The sequence below is a fragment of the Leucopleurus acutus genome (genome assembly GCF_964270905.1).
Source record: "Leucopleurus acutus genome assembly, chromosome: 13".
Taxonomy (NCBI): Eukaryota; Metazoa; Chordata; class Mammalia; order Artiodactyla; family Delphinidae; genus Leucopleurus; species Leucopleurus acutus.
The window spans coordinates 82402835-82425949 of NC_139155.1; the positions used below are offsets into that span (position 1 = coordinate 82402835).

General features: G+C 45.5%; 1 protein-coding gene across 6 annotated transcripts in view; it reads right to left on the reverse strand.

Annotated features, from left to right (window-relative positions):
* Positions 1-23115, reverse strand: part of KDM2B (lysine demethylase 2B) — a 121548-nt gene that overhangs the window by 45322 nt on the left and 53111 nt on the right. For all 6 annotated transcript variants that reach the window (XM_082853526.1, XM_082853521.1, XM_082853522.1 and 3 more), the window contains 2 exons: positions 22110-22591; positions 5263-5349 (listed from right to left, as the gene is read on the reverse strand). In XM_082853526.1, the coding sequence (XP_082709652.1) occupies positions 5263-5349; positions 22110-22591 (569 nt within the window). The remainder of the gene's footprint in view (positions 1-5262; positions 5350-22109; positions 22592-23115) is intronic.

Below are 23115 nucleotides of genomic sequence, written 5' to 3' on the forward strand. Positions count from 1 at the left end.
ACACACACAAAGGGAAGACCGTGTGAAGACACAGAGACAACAGCCATCTACAAGCCAAGGAAAGAGTCCTCAGAAGAAATACATCCTGCCGGGCTTCCCTGGTGGCGCAGTGGTTAAGAATCTGCCTGCCAATGCAGGGGACATGGGTTCGAGCTCTGGTCCGGGAAGATACCACATGCCACAGAGCAACTAAGCCCATGTACCACAACTACGGAGTCTGAGCTCTAGAGCCCACAAGCCACAACTACTGAGCCCATGTGCCACAACTACTGAGCCCACATGCCACAACTACTGAAACCCATGTGCCTAGAGCCCGTGCTCCTCAACAAGAGAAGTCACCACAATGAGAAGCCTGCACACCGCAACGAAGAGTAGCCTCCGCTCGCCACAACTAGAGAAAGCCCGCGCACAGCAACGAAGACCCAACACAGCCAGAAATAAATAAATAAATAATTTTTTTAAAAAAAGACTCTTCAGCTCTATGAAAGAAAAAAAGAAAGAAGGAAGGAAGGAAGGAAAGGAAAGAGAGAGAGAGAGAGAGAGAGAGAGAGAGAGGGAGAGGGAGAGAGAGAGAGAGAGAGAGAGGGAGAGAGAGAGGGAGAGAGAGAGAGAGAGAGAGAGAGAGAGAGAGAGAGAAAGAGAGAGAGAAAGAAAGAAAGAAAGAAAGAAAGAAAGAAAGAAAGAAAGAAAGAAAGAAAGAAAGACATCCTGCCAACTAACACCGTGATTTCAGACTTTTGGCCTCCAGACCGGTGAGAAAATTAATATTCTGTCATTTAAGCCACTCAGTCTGAGACACGTTGTCACAGCCGCCCTTGCAAACTCATACAATAAACTTCAAATAATTTATAGAAAACTAACTAAATTAAAAAGAAAACGATTGTGCTTGCATGGCTCTAATCAAAAAGACAGATAAGGCTTCCCTGGTGGCGCAGTGGTTGAGAATCTGCCTGCTAATGCAGGAGACACAGGTTCAAGCCCTGGTCTAGGAGGATCCCGCATGCCCCGGAGCGGCTGGGCCCGTGAGCCACAAGTACTGAGCCTGCACGTCTGGAGCCTGTGCTCCCCAGCAAGAGAGGCCGCGATAGTGAAGAGTAGCCCCCATTTGCCACAACTGGAGAAAGCCCTCGCACAGAAACGAAGACCCAACACAGCAAAAATAAATTAATTAGTAATTTTAAAAAAAAGAATAAGGTATTTGAATGCAGAGAATGTGCTTTTGAAAAAAAAAAAGACAGATAATAGGTGTTGGCAAAGATGTGGAGAAGTCTGGAACTCTTATAATTGCTGGGAGAAATAGAAAATGCTGCAGCCACTTTGAGAAACAGGCAGTTCCTCAAAAACTTCAATGTAGAGCTACCATCTGACTAGTCAATTCTATGCCTAGGTTTCTACCCAAGAGAAATGAAAACATATGTTCACATAAAAACCTGTACATGAATGTTCATAGCATCATCAATCACAATAGCCAAAAGGTAGAAACAGCCCAAATGCCCATTGACAGATGAATGACTAAACAGACTGTGGTGCATCCATACAGTGGAATATTATTCAACCCTATAAAGGCATGAAATACTGAAAGATATATAACTTGGATGAACCTTGAAAACGTTCTTCTAAGTGAAAGAAGTCAGTCACAAAAGGCCACATACTGTACAATTCTATTTATATGAAATGTCCAGAATAGGCAAATCCATGGAGACAAAGTTTCCAGCAGCTGGGGGAGGCGCGGCTTGGGGGAGTGGGAACTGACCGCTAATGGGGCTTCTTTTAAGGGGGTATGAAAACGTTCCAAAATTAGACTGTGGTGTTGGTTGCACAACTCTAAATATTTTCAACATACTAAAAACATTTCATTGTACACTTTAAGTGGGAGAACTGTAAGGTATGTGAGTTCTATTTGTTTCATTATAAGGTGTTTAAAAAAAAAGCCTGGCACCCCACAAGCACTGTTAAACGTCAAAAGCTCTTACTTCTCCCTCCCCCACTCTTTCCCAACCAGCCTAAGGGCTCCAATTTCTCCCACCAGTGTTGATACCATCCACGCCCAACTTATGTACAGACCAGTGCTTATAAACCAGTCCTCCAAGGGAATCTTAAATAAGGGCTACTCCCACCAGAAGCCAGCTTCCTGTTTCCAGGCCTTGGGAGGAGAAGGGGCAGAGCTTTCTTTTTTTTAAAAAAAATGCCTAGAAGCCCCTGAGGAGTGGGCTAAGTGACTCCAGACAGGGCACATTTGTGGTCCTGAAGTGATTTCCCCCAGAGGCTGGTTTGGAACCCTCCATTAATTCTGAGACTACAGTGAGTAGTGGCAAGTGTGTTTCTTTAAAAGCCCATGCTCTCAGACGTAGAGAACAAACGTATGGACACCAAGTGGGGAAAGTGGTGGGGGGAAGGGGAAGGGGATGAACTGGGACACTGGGATTGACATGTATATACTAATATGTATAAAATGGATAACTAAGAAGAACCTGCTGTATAAAAAAATAAATAAAATTTAAATTAAAAAAAAAAAAAGCCAAGCCCATGCCCTCTATAAACCCTAATCTGTCCTGTGGAGCAATTCCTCAGCTAGGAGGGAAGCAGGCGGTAGCAAGGCAAAGCCACCGTTTCCTCTGCAGGTTCAAAGCAGCCATGGGACCTGGCTGGGCTATTTCAAGTTGCTGTGTCTGCAAGCACGGTTTGTGGTCTGATAAATGACATTTATATTTATGGCCCATGTAGGGGAAAGTCAACTCTAGAACCCCACTCAACATCCACAGATTGGGGAGCTAAAGGCAGATGTGCAGGCAACTCCTTTTCATTTCTATGGCCACCTCAGTTCCCACTAAGCTTCAAAGAATATTAGAATTCAATACCCACAAGTACTTTCCCCATTAACAATCCCACATTTAGGAATATACCCTAATGGGAGTTCCCTGGCGGTCCAGTGGTTAGGACTCGGTGCTGTCACTGCTGTGGCCCCGGGTTCAATCCCTTGTCAGAGAACTAAGATCCCACAAGCTGCACAGCGTGGCCAAGAAAAAGAATATACCCTAAGAAGATAATCAAACAAAAGTGAAATGAATAACCCAGAACACCACTGTCCTATAGAAATATAATGTGAGTCACATGTGTACTTTAAAATTTTTTTGAAGCCACATTTTACTAGGTAAAAAGAAACAGGTGAAGTGAATATTAATAATCCATTTTGTTTAATATATCCAAAATTTTATCATTTCAACTAGGGTTGCCAGATTTAGCAAATAAAAATACAGCATGCCCCATTACATTTCAGATAAAGAACAAAAACTCTTTTTAGCATAAGTATATCACGTGCACTATATGGGATATACTTAGAGTAAAAAAAGGTATCTGCTGTTTATCTGAAATTCAAATTAATTAATAAATTTATTTATTATTTATTTATTTTATGCCTGTGTTGGGTCTTTGTTGCCGCGCGGGGGCTTTCTCTAGTTGTAGCGAGTGGGGGCTACTCTTCGTTGCAGTGCGCAGACTTCTCACTGTCGTGGCTTCTCTTGTTGCGGAGCACAGGCTCCAGGCGAACGGGCTTCAGTAGTTGTGGCACGTGGGTTCAGTAGTTGTGGCTCGTGGGCTCTAGAGCGCAGGCTCAGTAGTTGTGGTGCACGAGTTTAGTTGCTCTGCAGCATGTGGGATCTTCCCGGACCAGGGCTCAAACCGTGTCCCCTGCATTGGCAGGCGGATTCTTAACCACTGCAAGACCAGGGAAGCCCTGAAATTCAAATTTAAATGGGCTTCCTTTTCAAATCTGGCAACCCTAATTTCAACAGGCAATCAATATAAAAAATAAATTAAATTGGTATTGTGCACTGTTCTTTTTTGTACTAAGTCTTTGAAATCTATTGTGTATGTTATACTGACAGCACCTCTCAATTTGGGCTTGCCTTATTTCAAGTGCTCAATAGCAACATATGACTAGTGGCTACCCTTTTGGACAGTAGAGATCTAGAAAGTTCCTCTCAGTATTTTTTTTTTGGGTTTTTTTGGGTTTTTTTTGTTTTTTTTTTTGCGGTACGCGGGCCTCTCACTGTTGTGGCCTCTCCCGTTGCGGGGCACAGGCTCCGGACCCGCAGGCTCAGCGGCCATGGCTCACGGGCCCAGCCGCTCCACGGCATGTGGGATCTTCCCGGACCGGGGCACGAACCCGTGTCCCCTGCATCGGCAGGCGGACTCCCAACCACTGCGCCACCAGGGAAGCCCTCAGTGTTTTTTATAACAGTAAAAAAATCAGAAATTAGCAAAATACCCATCAACAGGAAGGCTGCTTAGGTTACAACTGACACTTAGAGCACTTACCATGAATCAGCCCTTGTCCTACAGACTCTGCATGCATTATCTTGTTTAGTCCTCACAATGACCATTTGAAGTACGTACTGGTATAACCCCTTTTTACAAATGAGGAAAGTAAGGTTCTGGGAGCTTATATAACTTGCTCAAGAAAGTGGTGCAGCCGAGGTAGGGCACTAGTTGAAAGTTTGGTCTCTGCTGTTAGACTGATCTTTGCATCCTTGGCTCTGCCAAGTAACCTAACAAGTAACTTCGTCTTTTTAAGCCTCAGTTTCCTCATCTGTAAAACAAATCACAAGTGTCTATCCCACAGGATTGCTGGAGTCTAAATAAGACAGGGGATGCAGAGGACCAGGCAAGGCAACCTGCCCCTGGTAAGTTCTCAGTGACGTCACTACTATTCTTCCCAGCATCTTTGTCCTTTCCTGTTTGATCAAATTTTTCATGGTGAGCACCAACCCTGTTTTCTTTTTTTGGCCACACCGCAAGGCATGTGGGATCTTAGTTCCCCTACCAGGGATCAAACCCGTGCCCCCTGCAGTGGAAGCACGGAGTCATAACCACTGGACCGCCAGGGAATTCCCCAGCATCAACCCATTTAGAAAGAGAAAAAAACTACTTTCAGAAGAGGAGAAAACAGCCCAAAAAGCAGCTAGAGGTCAAGGGAAGGAAATATAGAAGAAAGGAGGGGAGGAAAGGAAGAAAGGTGAGGCATCACTTCCCCAGTTTTCTGAGTGACCACCAGGGGGCAGTGCCTGCAGTTTCCACAGCTAGGGAAAATGATCCGTTTTAAAAAAAAAAAGTTGCAATGAACAACTCATCAACATCATTCATCTTAAATGGGGTGCCCTCTCCCAGGAATTCCCCCTGAAAGGCTGCCAACATTCATCTTACAGGAGATGGGAAAAAGCAGTGGATTTATGGTCTCCCAGCTGTGGGCGATCTGTGTCTTACCTTTGGAGTCTTCTTTGGCCAAGTGACTACGGGAACCCCAGTGATGGCCAGACTGGGGTCGTCATCCGCGTGCTCCTTCAGGACATTCTGTGGTGAAACAAAGCAGCCATATTAGCCTAGGGTAGAGGGGATGTCTCTGAAGGGGGCTGGAGGCTGCACCTTACCCAGCAGAAGTCTCTGCAGAGTCACTGCCTGTCCCCCCAACTCCACCAATACCCACACACTCATTAGAAACCAAGCAGCCAGGCTTCCCCAGCATCCACAAAACACAGAACATCCCCTTCTCCAAAAAAATTTTTAAGAGCAAATCACACACCTCCCTACGACTTGCATGAATGTATCACTCACTGATCATACTTTTGACACAAAACATTTGTCCAGAACTCCAGGGACTCTCATGGACCCAACCTCATTTAATCCTTACCAAGTCCTCTCGGAGGGGGCTGGGCAGTGACCCAACTGATCCTCTAATGTACACAATTCAGCTACGTACTCAGAGAAACAAAAGCAACCACGAGGTCTCACCCATGAGCCCTGCCTCTGGTTTTCCATCAGTCGGCAAGCCATGTGTATTCTCATCCTGGTGTGTAAAGACATGTCATTGTTTTTTGTATCAAGGGCCCTAAACACAAGTAGATACTCAATCTGGTCTGACTAAGCTTGGAGTCTGCTAGCCATGTGCTGGCAGAAAAATGGGCTGTGATGGACATACTGCCAGACTGTGTGAGGGTCTCCCACACAGGCACTTTGTGTTCACTCCTTTGTGGGTGGTTTCAAGGTTTTTCAGGGTAATCCTGACTCTACCAGATTTTGGCCTTGTGTGCTGCTAACTTTAGAATCTCATCAAGGTGTAAGATGTCACTCCACTGAATCATCCCTAACTTATTGGTGAGGCAACCAAGGTTCAGAAATGCTCAAAGGACTCTGATGCCGCCCCAGACCAGGAGGACAGAGCCCCTGAACCCTGCTCTCTGGCACCAGACTACCTGCCGCGTGACCATGTCACACATGGGTTTTTTGGCTGCACCCACAGCATGCCATAAAAAGGTGTTTAGGGATGGACACAGATGTGTTACTGGCCTATTCGTTACTGGCCTACCTCGACCATTAATTTTTGGATTGTACAAAACATTCCTGCAGAGACATTTAAGAACAGAGTAAGTTGCACAGTAGCACTTAACAGGAAGAGCAGAAGAGCTCAGAAGATAAATGTAGGTGAAGATGATTTTAACTCACTTTCCCAAATCTTCACCAGAAAGAATCTAACTCACTTCTAACTTATCTACTTATTTTCCTACTTTTATGATCATCATTTGGTTGCCCGATTTTTCAAAATGTTGGGACTTCCCTGGCGGTCCAGTGGTTAAGACTCCACACTTCCACTGCAGGTGGCACAGGCTTGATCCCTGGTCAGGGAACTAAGATCCCACAAGCTGTGCGGCAGCAAAAAATAAATAAATAAGTAAAAATAAAAAGTAAAATAAATAATTTTTTAAAATAAATAAATAAAAATTTTTAAAACGTGCCTATTACCTTAAACCTACCTGAACAACTCCTTCCTCTCCCCACAGAAGGGGGCCAACAACACCGTGGTCAACAGTTTGGCCTCTGGGGGTGCCTGGGTTCAATTCTCAGCATGTACAACCTTCTCCAAGCCCCAGAGTCAATGTCAATGATTTATAAATGCTATCTATAAAATGTCTTGGTTCACTGCTATATCCCCAGCTTCCCACAATGACTAACCTACAGTAAGTCTCCAGTAAATAACTTAAATAAATAAATAAAGCCACAAATCCCCGAAGAGGGACTCTACAAAATGCCTAACCCGTACACCTTAAATCTGTCCAGGGAGACAAAAACAAGCAAACTCTGAGAAACTATCGCAGACAAAAGGAGGAAGAAAGGACATTAGGTAAAAATTGAGGAAATGTGAATAAACGATAGCCTTTAGTTAACAATAATGTATCAGTATTGGTTCATTAGAAGTAACAAATGCAGGGCCTTCCCTGATGGTGCAGTGGTTAAGAATCCGCCTGCCAATGCAGGGGACACGGGTTTGAGCCCTGGTCTGGGAAGATCCCACATGCCGCAGAGCAACTAAGCCCGTGCACCGCAACTACTGAGCCTGCGCTCTAGAGCCCGCGAGCCACAACTACTGAGCTCAAGTGCCACAACTACTGAAGCTTGCGCTCTAGAGCCCGTGCTCCGCAGTAAGAGAAGCCACCGCAATGAGAAGCCCACGCACCACAACGAAGAGTAGCCCCCGCTCACCACAACTAGATAAAGCCCGTGCAGAGTAACGAAGACCCAATGCCGCGAAAAATAAATAAATAAATAAATTTATATATATATATATATATATATATATAAAAAAAGTAATAAATGCAGGCTATTATCATAGGATGTTAATAACAGGGGAAACTGGGTGTGGGAGTTATGTGGAAACTCTGTACTATCTGCAGAATTTTTCTGAAAATATAAAACTGTTTTAAAATATAAAGTCTATTAATAAAAAATAATTTTTAAAATGCCTATCAGACAGTAGAAACAGCTACAATAAAGGAAAACAGGATTGTTAGGTCACCAATTTTTCTAACACCTATGCAGCATATTTTAAAAGAAATACAGGGCTTCCCTGGTGGCGCAGTGGTTGAGAGTCCGCCTGCCGATGCAGGGGACGCGGGTTCGTGCCCCGGTCCGGGAAGATCCCACGTGCCGTGGAACGGCTGGGCCCGTGAGCCATGGCCGCTGAGCCTGCGCGTCCGGAGCCTATGCTCCACAACGAGAGAGGCCACAACAGTGAGAGGTCCGCGTACCGCAAAAAAAAAAAAGAAATACAACAGAAAGGAAACAAGTATACAGACAAAATGCAACTCAGGTGTGGAATTCACATGGAGTGTATGAGGCAACCAAAGGCTGGGAGCATTGGCAACGATCGCTCCCTGGATCGTGCCTGGAGGAAGAAGTATTTCATCACTGACATTGTTTAGAATTGCCAGTTCCTGATGATGACAAAATCAAACCAACTTTTTATCAGCTTTGTTCTTTCATTATTGTTTTCACATGCACTGCGGACATTGTACCTCTCACAACTTGCACTTGAGTGGGTCATTCCCACGGCCCTCTACCCACCTGGTCACCACTCGGGGTAGGTGAGACTAGCCAGGTGAGGGGTAACTGTCAACGTCAGGAGGAGAGCAGGCACATGTTCTGTTGAATGAACGTATGAGAGTAAGAAGTACTGAGTGCTTGCTTTGTGGCCGGTACCGTACTAAATATTTCATATCTACTCTCTCACCCAATCCTCCTGACCACCCTGTGGGATGAACTATCATCATTTCCACAGTGCAGATGAGAAAAGCAGGGCTTAAGGGATGAAGGGAATTGTCCAAGACCACTCAGCCAGTAAGGGGTGAAGACTCTTTAACGACTGCATCATTCAGCCCATCTCTGAAAAAGGGAAGGGAGCCGTGTTCATATCAACACTGTTCACAGCAGCAAAACAGGGCACCTCCCTGGTGGTCCAGCGGTTAAGACTTCACCTTCCAGTGCAGGGGGTGTGGGTTCGATCCCTGGTCAAGGAGCTAAGATCCCGCATGCCTCATGGCCAAAAGACCAAAACATAAAACAGAAGCAATAATGTAACAAGTTCAACAAAGACGTTAAAAATGGTCCACATCAAAAAAAAATTAAAACAAAAACAAAAACCAGCCAAACGGTAGAAACAACTCAAGTGTCCACCGATGGATGAATGGATAAATAATATGTATAATATACATACCAAGGAATATTATTTAGCCTGAAAAAGGAAGGAAATTCTGTCACATGCTATAACATGGATAAACCTAGAGGACATTACGCTCAGTGAAATAATCCTGACACAAAAGGACAAGTACCATATGATTCCACTTATATGAGGTCCCTAAAGCAGTATATTCATACAAGCGGAAAGTAGAAGGGTGCCTGCTGGGCTGGAGGAGGGGAGAAATGGGGAGTTATTATTTAATGGATATAGAGGGGCTTTTCTTGTTTGTTTTTTTACTTTTTTCTTTTATTTTTTTCTGGATACAGAGTTTTAGTTTGGGAAGATGAAAAAGTTCTGGAGAGATGGATGGTGATGGTTCTACAACAATGTAAATGTACTTAATGACACTGAACTGAACACTTAAAGGTGGTTAAAATGATAAATTTTATGTTATGTATATCTTACCACAATTTTTAAAAAGGGGAGAAAGGAGTGGGGCAAGGCAGTCCCTCCCTAAGGAATGGATTCAGAGGTTCCAGAAAGTACAGATTGGGGACATACTATCTCACTAGTTAAACTTCTGCTGTTTTGCCTGGGACAACACTAGTTCTAGACTCAGAAGATCTGGGTTCAGGTTCTACAACTTACAACCTGCGTCACCTCGGGTAAGCCACAGCTTCCTATTGTGTGTCCTCGGAGTAGAACAGTGACATCTACACCTTGATTGTAGGCTATGAAGCTGGATGTGATTTTATGACCATTCTTAGGAACGTTTGTTGAGTGCTTGCTCTAGACATTAAAATAATCCTATCTGTGGGGTAGGGCTGATTCTCCCCATTTCACAAAAGCAGAAAGTAAAATTCAGAGAGGTTCAGTGATATAGTTCAAGGTCACACAGCTGAGAGGTGGGTGAAAACTGGCATTGACCTGGTCCATCTGACAACAAACCTAACCAGTAACACTGGGTGATAAAGCCTCAGGAAACCATGTGAGCAATGTCTCCAACTCATCCCTACCCCATTATTAAAAAGACACCTCGGAGACTTCCCAGGTGGTCCAGTGGTAAAGAATTCGCCTTCCTTGGGCTTCCCTGGTGGCACAGTGGTTAAGAATCCGCCTGCCAGTGCAGGGGACATGGTCCGAGCCCTGGTCCAGGAAGATCCCACATGCCATGGAGCAACTAAGCCCACGCACCACAACTACTGAGCCTGCGCTCTAGAGCCCGCGTGCCACAACTACTGAGCCCGTGTGCCACAAGTACTGAAGCCCGAGTGCCTAGAGCCCGTTTTCTGCAACAAGAGAAGCCACCGCAATGAGAAGCTCGCGCACCGCATCAAAGAGTAGCCCCCGTTCGCTGCAACTAGAGAAAGCCCCCACACCCAGCGAAGACCCAACACAACCAAAAATAAATAAATAAAATAAATTTATTAAAAAAAAAAAAAAAGAATCTGGCTTCCAGTGCAGGGGACGCAGGTTCGATCCCTGGTTAGGGAACTAAGATCTCACATGCTGCATGGTGACCAAGCCTGCGTGCCTCAACTAGAGAGCCTGCGTGCCCAACTACAGAGCCCATGTGCTCTGGAACCCGCGCGTCACAACTAGAGAGAAGCCCGCGTGCTGCAACAAAGAGCCCACGCCACAACAAAGAGCCCACTTGCCGAAACTAAGACCCGATGCAGCCAAAAATGATAAATAAATAATTAAAAAAAAAAAAAAGATACCCAAGAGACAATCTGGGCTCATATTTACCATTCGACTCACAAATACAGAAGTGAATCATCCCCACCTATTCCTTGCAAAACAGACAGAGGGACTAACTAACACCATTCAGCCACTAACACCTTTATAAAACCTTTCTGAAACATCCCCCCCCATCACAGAAGAGGCTCGTGTGACCAAAGTGGGCCTGCACAGGAATGAAATTTTGTTGACATTTCATAGTTCTTAATAACCCATATGAATTTCACACCCTCCTCCACAATACATCAGGGTTTGTTTTCTTCTAAAAATTATGTTTCCTGCCCCCGACACACACCAATCATTAAGAAAAAAGCTTTTCAGGAAGATGCTCCATGTCTAGCCAAAGCTATATACATATATCTTACCCTATGGTTGGGGGGCAGAGGACTTCCACAGGATTTTCTGCCCCCTTATCCCAATCTCAAACTCTATGCTGGGGGGTAACAAACTCAAATGCCTCCAGGAACCACGCAGGGAAAGTTAAAAATATAAATGGACTCTTAGAGCGATAGACAGTAGTGCAGCGTATGGCAAACTAGAGACCACGTGCCCAGTTTAAAGATGGCAAATGCTTCTCAATTTCAACTTATTAACCTCCTGTGGAAATGAACCCTACCAGATCTCTGGTTTTTCAGAAGAAATCAAAGATACAGAGTTTTATTTAAAATCTCTCCAATTTCAGGACTTCCCTGGTGGTCCAGTGGTTAAGACTTCACCTTCCAATGCAGGAAGTGCAAGTTCGATCCCTGGTCGGGGAGCTAAGATCCCACATGCCATGCAGCCAAAACACCAAAACATAAAAAAAAAACAGAAGCAATATTGTAACAAATTCAATAAAGACTTTAAAAATGGTCCACATCCAAAAAAAATCTTAAAAATAAAATAAAACAAAATCTCTCCAATTTCAAATGTTGGCAACTGACTGAAAATTTCAAAAACAACACTGTGAGCCACATATATCTGTGGGCTGGCCTGGGCCATGGGTGACCAGTTTACAAACACTGCTCTGCATGTGACTGAAAATAATGCCCACTTGCCTTGGTTTGCTTTGAGTTTCCTTCTGAATTGTCTCAAGATTTCCTGTCATTTCAGTATCAGAGTTGGTGTCAGTAACTCACAAGCATTGAAGTAAGGCCTCTTTAGAGGAATGGCTGGTTAAAAAAGCTATTACTGGGAACTTCCCTGGTGGTGCAGTGGTTAAGAATCCGCCTGCCAATGCAGGGGACACGGGTTCAAGCCCTGGTCTGGGAAGATCCCACATGCCGCGGAGCAACTAAGCCCGTGCACCACAACTACTGAAGCCCGCGTTCCTAGAGCCTGTGCTCCACAACAAGAGAAGCCACCGCAATAAAAAACCCGTGCGCAGCAACAAAGACCCAACACAGCCAAAATAAATAAATCAATTAATTTTTTAAAAAACCCTTAAAAAATCTATTACTGAAGGCATAAGTATTATTAATAATTAATACATAGTGATAAATAATAATTAAAATTAATAAAGAGACCTCGCCAAGTATCCTTGAGTCTCGGAGCTCATACACACACTTCCTGAAGGAAGCAGAGTTCCTCTCCATGTGTGGCTGTCAGTGGCCACCAGGGGGCACTCTGGCCTCTGGCCCACAGGGAAGTATTTTTCTTCTGTATGTGACAGGCTGCAGGAAGAGGAGATTATTCTAATTGGAGATTTTCTCTCTGAGAAATAAATTGTGCTGAAGGGAGGGAATCTTGTCACTGTCTTCCCTGGGCTCTGCTAGCATTTATACACTCCCTGGGGCTCTTGGAAGCAGAGACTAGGAAGCCTGGGTGCCTGTAACAGCCCAGCACTCTGGGTTATACCATACAATCCTTCTGAGTAGGAATGAATAGGGCAGGCTTTCTATAAGAGAAAGACTGGGGCTACCAGGCCCTTTCTGATGCAAACTGCCCTGCTTTTGACTTAACAAGATAACCACAGACAATGGATGTGCTGGGCCTCTGCTCCTCCTTATGCCAACTTCTCTCAAAGAGCTTTATCAGTTAACACTGGATTCAGGCCCCACTGCTCCCCAGAATGGGGCATTAATAATTAGAAACTCCATTTATAACTGTGACTAAAAATACCAACACTGTGACAATAAAGCAGAAGCAGGTATCAGGAATCGCCAACCACAGGCCAGCAGAGGGAGAGTAACATGGCATGGAGCAGCTCGCACTGCTGTTGTAGGGAACCCAGCAGTCTCAGGGGTCCCTCCTGGCCATAGGTAAGGACCCCTGCAACCAGGCATCAAGGCACCTTAGGTCTCCCAAGATCCCTGCCTCCACTCCAGCCCAACCATCTTGTGCCTGCCTGTAAAAACCCATCTGTACTGGGCTGAACTGTGTCTCGCAAAAAGCTATGTTCAGGGAATTCCCTGGCAGGCCAGTGGTTAGGACTCCGTGCTTTCACTGCGGGTTCAATCCCTGGTCGGGGAACTAAGAACCCACAAGCCTCATGGTGTGGCCAAGAAAAAAAAAAGATTAAAAAAAAAAAAGCTATGTTCAAGTCCTAATCCCTGGTACCTGTGAATGTGACCTTACTTGGGGCGGGGGGGGGGGGGGGGGGGGGGGAAGGCTTTGCAGATATAATTAGTTAAGAATCTCGAGATGAAATAATCCTGGATTTAGGGTGGACCCTAAATCCAACAACTGGTGTCTTTATAAGAGAACGGAGAGGGAGATTCAAACAGACATAAGGAAGAAGGCCATGGGAAGACAGAGGCAAGGCAGAGACTGCTGTGACACAGCCACAAGCTAAGGAACACCGGGAACCCCCAGCAGCTGGAAGAACAAGGGAGGATCCTCCCCAGAGCCTTCCAAGGGAGGACAGCCCTGCCAACACCTTGACTTCTGACTTCTGGCCTCTGGAACTGTTAGAGAATAAATTTCTGTTGTTTCAGTCCACCAAGTTTGTGGTCATTTGTTATGGCAGTCACGGGAAACTAACAGACCACACTTGCCATAGTGCATCATGATTAGAAGCTTATTAATGGGATTCCCCAGGTGGGCCAGTGGGTAAGACTCCGCACTCCCAATGCAGGGGGCCTGGGTTCGATCCCTGGTCAGGGAACTAGATCTCGCATGCATGCTGCAACTAAGGGTTCGCAAGCTGCAACTAAAGATCCCGCATGCCACAACTAAGACCTGGTGCAGCCAAAAGAAATAATAAAATAAATTAAAACTTTTTTAAAAAAAAAAAGCTTATTAGCTACATGATTTGGGCGAGTCACATCTCTCTAAGTCTCAGTTTCCCATCTAAGAAATGGAATAACAGTCCTCACCTTGCCAGCAACATAATACATGGAAGGTGTTTGGCATGTGGAAAATGCTCAACAAATGTCAGCCGATCCCTTTTGGCTTATGCCATATTTCCTGTTGGGATACACAGTCCCCATCCTCTGTTTGCAGAATTCATCCATTTAACAAGTTCTAAGCATAGGGAAAAAATTTTAAGTTTATTTAATTTTGAAGGGCAGTTTAAAAGCTGATATAGCTACATAACTAGTGGGGATAAAAATGTGATTCAGGGACCCAGAAGTCAGTTTTAGGCTAAAAGGAACCCCAAGTGGCATGGATCAACCCACCCACTTTTCAAGTCTAGAGTTTGCACAGGTGTCTGGAACTCAGATCTCTGGCCCCTCACTGCTCTCCTTCGTTCTCCTGAGGTGGTACCAGCAGCAGACTCAGAATAACACGTACCTTGTTTGGCTCCTTAGGTGACAGGATTCACCCCTGTATCAACCCTCTATCCACTCACAGCCCAGCAAAAATACCAAACACAGGGCTCAATATTACATGCAGCCCCCAGTAGAAGAGCCTTGGTGAATTCTGGAGGCCTGATCCCCTGGCCAGGCTGAATCTGGTTGCTCCCTGTTTTCTATGCTCTGGGTCATCCTCGGGGTGTGAGAAAGCCAGGCTGCAGCCCTCCCACTGGCTTCCCGCCTTTTGGCTCCTCTGAAGCAGGAGGGGTGTGAAGATTTTTAAAAAGCTGACAGTGCTGGAGGTCTGGGCTCTACGCCTCACTGTTTTGCAAAAGAGCAAGACCCAGAAAGGGCAACTTAGATAAGCAGGTGTGTTCTGGGGTCCAGACCTGATGATCCCAAGGGAGAAAAGCTGTACACACCTTCCTTTCACAGTCATGGGGTTCACAGACTCTCACACTTGACCCTAAATGGGTCTGTTCTCACTCCATGGTGTCTGAAATAGTATCAGCTCTAGCTCACTGAGCACTTAAAGGCCCTGTGCTAAGGCTTTCTTTCTTTACCCATGTCACCTCACTAATTCAATGAGGCATGATTCTTACTATCCCCATTTTACTGCATTCCCCCAGAGCAGTCAGCTGGTTAATGGATGGTACAGGGGAGTCAGCCTGGCTCCACAACCTTTAGTCTTAAAAGATAACACTTGTTTGGGCGATGTACTCTTAATTTAGCATTATTTTCTTTCCTATTTGGGTTTTAATGAAAGAACAATACAATTGATCTCTTTTTTAGTGGGTTTTGTGTTTTTTTTAAGTAACATCTGAAAGCAGTGGTCCCTCGCTGTCTCTTCCAGCCCCTTAATTCCATTCTGCCCCACAATTCTATGTGGCTCATAATTCTATGCAGTCCCATAATTCCATGCAGCCCCATAATTCCATGTAGACCCACAATCCTATGTGGCCCCATAATTCTATGCAGTCCCATAATTCCATGCAGCCCCATAATTCCATGCAGGCCCACAATTCCATGTGGCCTCACAATTCCATCAGTCCCATAATTCTGTGAGGCCCCATAATTTCATGCAATAAGAAAGGTGGCTGTCTATAGTGAGCTGGCATTTCCACCCCTGGCTGACACTCTGGCAGCCAGAAGAGCATGGAATGATAGGAAAGAGAGCCTGGCATTATCTTAATTAACAAGGACAGCTGCAGAATCACCTTGTAAATGTATATCTGACAAAGACCCTCCCACTTCCTATCTCGGTGGTCACTGTGCACTTAGGCCCAAGCCTTCACAACCTTGTAATGCATCTGGTTATTTTCAAGTCATGTACAAATGATTAGAGAAATGGCCTCATGCCCTCCTACCCTCCCATCAGGAGCCTCAGCTCTCTGGAGTTCTAGCTGAAAGTATAGACTCCTCTAGGAGGGACAGCATGCAGGGTAACTCCCATCTCACTAGGAATTACTTTGTCCACTGATTAATGATTGCCAATCCAAGAGATAAAAGGGGAAAAAAATGAACTGAATAGTGAGCCCCTCAAAATTCAAATGCATCTAAAACCTCATAATGTGGCCTTATTGGGAAATGGATCATACTGGATTAGAGTGGGCCCTAATCCAGACATCATCCTTATGAGAAGAGAAGACACACAGAAACACAGACAACACAGACTGCCAATGTAAAGACTGTGGCAGAGACTGGAGGGTTGTAGCTACAAGCCAAGGAGCTCCAAGGATTGCCAGCAACCAAGAAAAACTGGAAGAGACAAGGAAAGATCCTCCCCCAGAGCCTTCAGAGTGAACATGGCCTTGATTTCAGACTTCCGACTTCCAGAACTGTGAGACAATAAACTTCTGTTGTTTTAAGCCAGTTTGTGGTACTTTGTTACAGCAGCTTTAGGAAACTAATACAGACGGTAATCGCTAACCTAAAACAGGGATGGGGGAAGCTGAAAGGTGGTGAAAGAGCATGGGAAGGGTGGGGAGCTGGTCAAAGCCAGTCTGACTCTCCTTTGCCCATTACCTAAGCATACCTAATTTTTCTCCAAGGACTTACTAGGAGAGCTAAGTGTTCATTACCTCATTGTCCCACAAAATAATTCAGTGACCTAGGTCCCTGTTATTATCCCCATTTTACAGTGAGAATACTCAGATTTCAATCAGTTATACACTTAAGAATGGCCAAGGAACCAACAGAATCTGATCCCTGAAAGGACAAAGCACATTTAGTCTAATATCTTAGATTTACATACAGGTAAACAGAAAGGTGGTATGACTTGCCCAAGGCCACACAGCAAATAGCTAAGAACAGAAACTGAAATTGAATTCAAGCATCTCTCGTGTCCTGATTTCTTGTTTTTGCCATTACGCACAAGCCAGTATCCTGCACTCTCCACAGAATAATTGTCTTAAAAGAAGGGAGTCACTTAAGGCACCTTAATGCCAAATCCCAAAGAGTTTCACAAAGATGGGGAAGGAAATGGCTTTCTTAGATTTTTACAGGATGCTGGCATCTCCTTTCCTGTCAAAAAGCAAAAAAGTAGATGGTCATTTTGACTTGAATCTAAATCAAGACCCCCCCCACTCCCAGTCAAGTTTTCAAGGTCCGACTGAGCTCACTTGGTCTTGCTTAAACCATAGGGTCACTGAGGTATTCTCATTAGCATGGCTGCAAGGAAAAACTCAACTTTCAAAAGTCCTGCCCACAAAAAAGAGTAAACTAGACCTATAGAAACAGACACAAAAAAGCAAGCTTTAAGGGACAAAAGCAAGTATGAACTAATTAAAAACAAATTTATATATGTTTGTGTACATGGGAGTGAGGGGAAAGCTCCAGAAGTACATTCAGTAAGTGATTAACAAAGCTTATTTTCCAGGATGTGAGAATTGAGGAAGGGGACATTTTCTATCCTCTAGCCTATAATGTTTATTTATTTATTTATTTTTTTACACTGATCATTTAACAACATTACACTTAAAACTCTTTTTTTTTTCTTTTGGCCACATCACGCAGCTTGCAGGATCTCAGTTCCCGAAAAGGGACTGAACGCAGGCCACAGCAGTGAAAGCCCTGAATCCTAACTACTGGACCACCAGGCAACTCCCTACACTTAAAACTCTTAAATAGATGAAATATCCAGAATCAGTAAATCCATAAAGACAGAAAGCAGACTGTGGGGGAGGGGGAAATGGAGACTGCTGATGGGTACAAGGTTCTGCCTCAGGTGATGAAAAAGTTCTGAACTAGATAGAGGTGGTGGTTGCACAGTATTGTGAATGTACTTAATACCACTAAACCGTACACTTTAAAATGGTTAAAATGGTAAATGTTTCTTCCTTCAAGATTCTAAACTGGTGATCTGGTAATTATAATTAATTAACTAATGAATACGATAAATGTTGTATATAATTTACCACAATTAAAAAACATAGGGACTTCCCTGGTGGTACAGTGGTTAAGAATCCGCCTGACAGGGGCTTCCCTGGTGGCGCAGTGGTTGAGAGTCCGCTTGCCGAGGCAGGAGACACGGGTTCATGCCCCAGTCCCCTGGGCACATGCCGTGGAGCGGCTGGGCCCATGAGCCACGGCCGCTGAGCCTCTGCGTCCGGCGTCCGGAGCCTGTGCTCCGCAACGGGAGAGGCCACAGCAGTGAGAGGCCCGCGTACCGCAAAACAAAACAAAAGAATCCGCCTGCCAATGCAGGGGACACAGGTTCGAGCCCTGGTCCGGGAAGACCCCACATGCCACAGAGCAACTAAGCCCGTGCACCACGACTACTGAGCCTGAGTTCTAGAGCCCGCGAGCCACAACTACTGAGCCCGCATGCCTAGAGCCCGTGCTCTGCAACAAAGAGAAGCCTCCACAATGAGACGCCCACGCACCACAACGAAGAGTAGCCTCCGCTCACCAAAACTAGAGACAGCCCACGTAGCAATAAAGACACAACGCAACCAAAAATAAATAAATATTTTTTTTAAAAAAACCAAAACCATACATTACAAATGAAAGGAAAAAATAGGTTTTTGATGAAAGCTAAAACCTAGCCATCCGGAGACTGACTTACTTTGGGGACTGTCTCTAATCCCAGGGGCTCTGGTTACCATGAGCCACCATTAGCAGCAATCTCTCAGGTCCCAGAGAAAGAGAGAGAAGGAAAAAAGACATCATCTTTTTGCAACACAAGCCAAAGATCATAACTGATCAACCGTCAAGGGTGAACCACCACTGGTGAGAAACACAAATCACTCAACGGCAGTGGAGGCAGTGGGCATCGGCTAAGAATTCTGTCTTGGACCCACATTCCTGAGCTGACTTTTAGTTCTCAGCCAGTGTAAAAGAAACCCCAACATCTGAGAAGAGTGAACGAAGGGACCTAAGCGTGCAGCCAGGAAGAAGCTGCTCGCCTTCTGTGACAACACTCACTCTAGAGGCCAGTCTTGGGTTCAAAATCTCCTCTGGGTCTCCAGGGACTGGGAGGGACTGGGGCTAATGGCCTGGCCAGAGAGCAAGGAAGTAGCTCTATCTACCTACTCTGGAAAACACGAGTTGTCCACTTCCCCCATACAGGCCACACAGCACTCAGAGGTGCTAGCAGAGGCTCCAATTTTCATGGGGCTCTAAGGAGACCTGTCCACCCAGCTTATAAGCTCTTTAGCCTGAAAAAGGCCCTCCTCAGACAAGGCTCAAGACCATAAATATCTCTGGAGACAGGTAAGTTCAATAAGTAAGCTAAATGGTTAGATTATACTAAAAAGAGATGTGTGATCCAAATGGTAAGTAGACATTAGGGAGACAATAGGGAGTGGTGGGGACTGGGGTGTATGAGATCACCTGCTACTCACTTCCTGCTGCTTGTAGCCAGTCAGGAACATGAGCCAGGATAGCCAGGATATTTTATATAACTTTCTTGACCTTTCTTTAATTTATTCTCCTGATTTTTTAATGTTAGCAAGTAATTACAAAAATATGTTCAATACTATACAGGCCAAATGCAATGCCTAGAGGCTGGATTTGGCCCTGGGACTGCCAATTTACAACTTTAGTCCCAGGACCAAACAGATCTGTTGCTTGTTCTGTAAAGGAAGTCCAAACAGTCACCTTATTACCTTCCCCCTAAATTCAGAGTCACCTCTGAGAAGAGAGAAAATCACTTTCTCTATAGCGGCCAAAAAAGCAGTCTAGTGTGTGAGCGCATGGACTCCCCCATCGAGCAGTATGTGTGGCCTTGGGCAAGTTACTTAACCTATCTGTACCTCAATTTTCTCATCTGTAAAATGGGGGTAACAAAAGTACCACAGAGGATTGCTAGGAAGTTTAAATGAGTTTATATATGAAAAAGATCTACAACAACAGACAGTAATTGAGATTCATTACCACATATTATCATGAGCTGCCACTGAACCCCATGGTGGCGGTTGGGGAGGATGCAGACTGGGATCCTTGAAATTTGTCTAAGTCCCTACCCTAGGCCTCCTTCACACCATCACGGGGCCTAGGCTGAATCCAGTCTCAGAGGTCGATCAGGTGGGTACAGGTGAGGGATACAAGGGTCTGAGTCCTATCCCTAGAAAGAAATCTGACCAACCAGGAACACTGCACATAAACATAACAAAGTAAAAAAGGCTCTTCACAAGCACAGAACAACATTTCCTCTTCAGATGAATGGTTTTTTTTAACTCATTTACAACATTTTGGAACCTTAATGCTATTAGTGATTTTATTGTTGATGAAAATAGCTTGCTTTCACTTTATAGAATCTTAGAAGAAAAAAGTAGCCACATGACAGAAGTCTAAGGTTTCCTTTAGGAAACCCAATATTTCCTTTAGGAAACCCAAAAACTCCATTCCACAAGATTAGAGGTTCTTATTCTGAGGTCCAGGAATAGGCTCAGGAGTCCAAGACCCCCTGATATTGCACACAAAATTTTGTGTGTATAAGCGTATTTTCACAAAACTCTCAAGAGAGGTCAGCAACCTCCAAAACAGTCAATGAAAAAGACCTATTTGAAAGTAAAGATTTGTTTTGTCGGGACATTGACCACAGAGTTCTTTTACCTGGCAATTTCCCAGAGTTATAAGATTTTAATTTTGTGGCACCTATAGTGGGTACACCTGCTACATAAAGTAAGACATAACCTGGATTAAAGATCCTGTACACCAGTTCCTTCTGCTGGTGGTACCTGTTAAGCTACCTGATTGGGCCCCAGGTCTCCCCTCCACTAGACCCCAAGAGTTCAGTGCCTGATCACTGAACACCTCAAGGGCAGCAGAACAGTCTTAATATTTCTAGATTCCAGGGCCTGACACAATGTTTTCTAAACAAACAAATATACAAATGAACTAATTAAGTCCTCGGTTGAGTCTGCAGCCATTAAAGAAGAGACAAATTCAGTTTCCAACCGCAGCAGGCAGCTGGATTCCAATGTCTGAGAATCAGACATTGGAGAAGGAAGCCCAAATGTCTCTGAGGCCTCACATCAAAAAGCCTTACCAATGCTGAGACAGGAGACAGTTAGTTTCAAGCAGCGATATCCACACAGGCACTCTGGAGGCTTCACCCCAGCCCTACTATCTACCTGCTCTGTCACCTCAGGCATGTCCCTTAACCTCCCTACGTCTACTTCATCATTGGTTAAGTGCAGATGATATGGGTACCTACCACTTCCCTAGCACTGGTACCTGGCAGGTGCTAAGCTTTCAACAAATGTTATGATTACCACAAGACAAGGCCTCCCAATGTATTTTCTGTTTCTTTAATACACTGCACGTTTGCACTCTGCCTAGAACATCCTTCCCCATCTGGAGGACTCCTACGCAGTCTCTAAGGCCCAACTCAAATCCTCACTGCATAACTGTCCCAGAGCCCTGGCCCCTGGTGTGGCCAATAAGTGTCCCCTCACACCACTCCCATGCCCTGGGTACACACTGTGGCACTCAATTCCCTGTCTCCTAATTTCTTTTTTGTTTGTTTGGTTTTGGCCATACTGCACGGCTTGTAGGATCTTAGTTCTCAACCAGGAATTGAACCCGGGCCACAGCAGTGAAAGCACCAATTCCTAACCACTGGACCACCAAGGAATTCCCTCCTGATTTCTTTATCTGCCTGCTTCCCGTTCCCCCATGGCCAACACAGCTGGTGCTCAATGAGTTTGCTCAATAATTAGGCTCTACTTGGAGACCTCTGAATCCTGGGTGGCCAGGTGGCTCTTAACTGGCTACCTACAAGACAATCGGGATTTACAACCTGCTCACATGAAACAGAAGCATGCCCCGGGGGAAGCCAGCCCAGAGCAGCAAGTCTTCCTGACCAGGATGGAGGAGTCTGTCCCCAGGCCCAACAACAGCACCACCGGTGGGTAGGCAGTAACGCCTACTTCCCTTGAAGCCTCAGATTTTCAACAAGTCCTGAGAGAAAGTTCATTGTCAACTGCAGAGCCAGTTTCCACCATGAGATCCCCCTGCAAGTCTCAACAGTGGCCTCTGCTGGGACACCCTAGATGGGCTTGCTTAGACCAAAGGCCCCTCTCCGCACATGGACGTACCACCCCCAGGACAGTCTGCACCAAGCCCCCCGGAGCTGAGCTGCCCTCAGGAACCTGCCCGGCCCTCCTCAGCTGCCCAGCCCGAGGTGACCCCCTGCCTACCTTCACACCCTCCAGGAGTGCCTGGGGGTCCTCGATGCCCTCAGGAACACACTTCTTGTTCTCCGGGAGGGATTCAAGTTTCTCCACCAGAGCTTTCAGGCCCTTCAGTTCAAACTCGGTGAGGTGGGTCCATCTGGCAGAGACCTCGGTGGCGGGAGAGCCGGTGGGCGTCTTGGGGTAGTCTATGGGCACCGTGGTGGACTTCACGCTGTCTTCTGACTCATTCGACAAAGTCCTTTTGAGGAACCGCATGGCAGGGGCTTTGGGCTTCTTCCCGGGGGCCTCCGGGTCCTCGGAGGGGGTGCTGCTGGGCGAGGCAGGGCCATCGGTGGGAGCTTTGGGCGTCTTATCTGCACCCTCCTCCTCTTCCTCCCCCTCCCCCTCCTTCTCCTCCTCCTGGGGCTGCTGCTCACAGGACTCCTCCTCCATCTCCAGCCAGGAATCAGATGAGAAGCCGTCTATGCTGGGCTTTCTTGGGGCATCTACAGGGTGGGGAGGGGGGGATAATGTCACAAGAAAGACTGAGATGAACACCCCAAACTCCCTGTTGGAAGTAACCGGGACCCCCACGCACTATCCCTCCCCTTTACCCTGTAGATCAGCTCTTTTGACAATTCTAATGGCCTCTGCCTCCCTCAGGCTCTAGAAAGGCTAGGGTCAGTCAGAGCTCTGCTTTTCCCCAGCTGTGTGTACCCTGACAGGTTGCCTCACCTCTCTGAACACACCTGGCATTGTACCTTTCAGTGTGTAAAAATAAGGCAAAAAGAGCACATATTGTATGATTCCATTCATATGAAATGTCCAGAACAGGAGGAAATCTATAGAGAATGAAAGTAGATGAGTGGTTGCTTAGGGCTGAGGGCATGGGTGTGGGGTGAGAGGAGGAGGTCGTAGCTCAAGAGTACAGAGTTCCTTCTGGGATGATGAAAATGTTCTAAAAACTGTGCTGATGTTTGCACAACCCTGGGAATAGACTAAAAACCACTGAATGGTACACATTAAATGG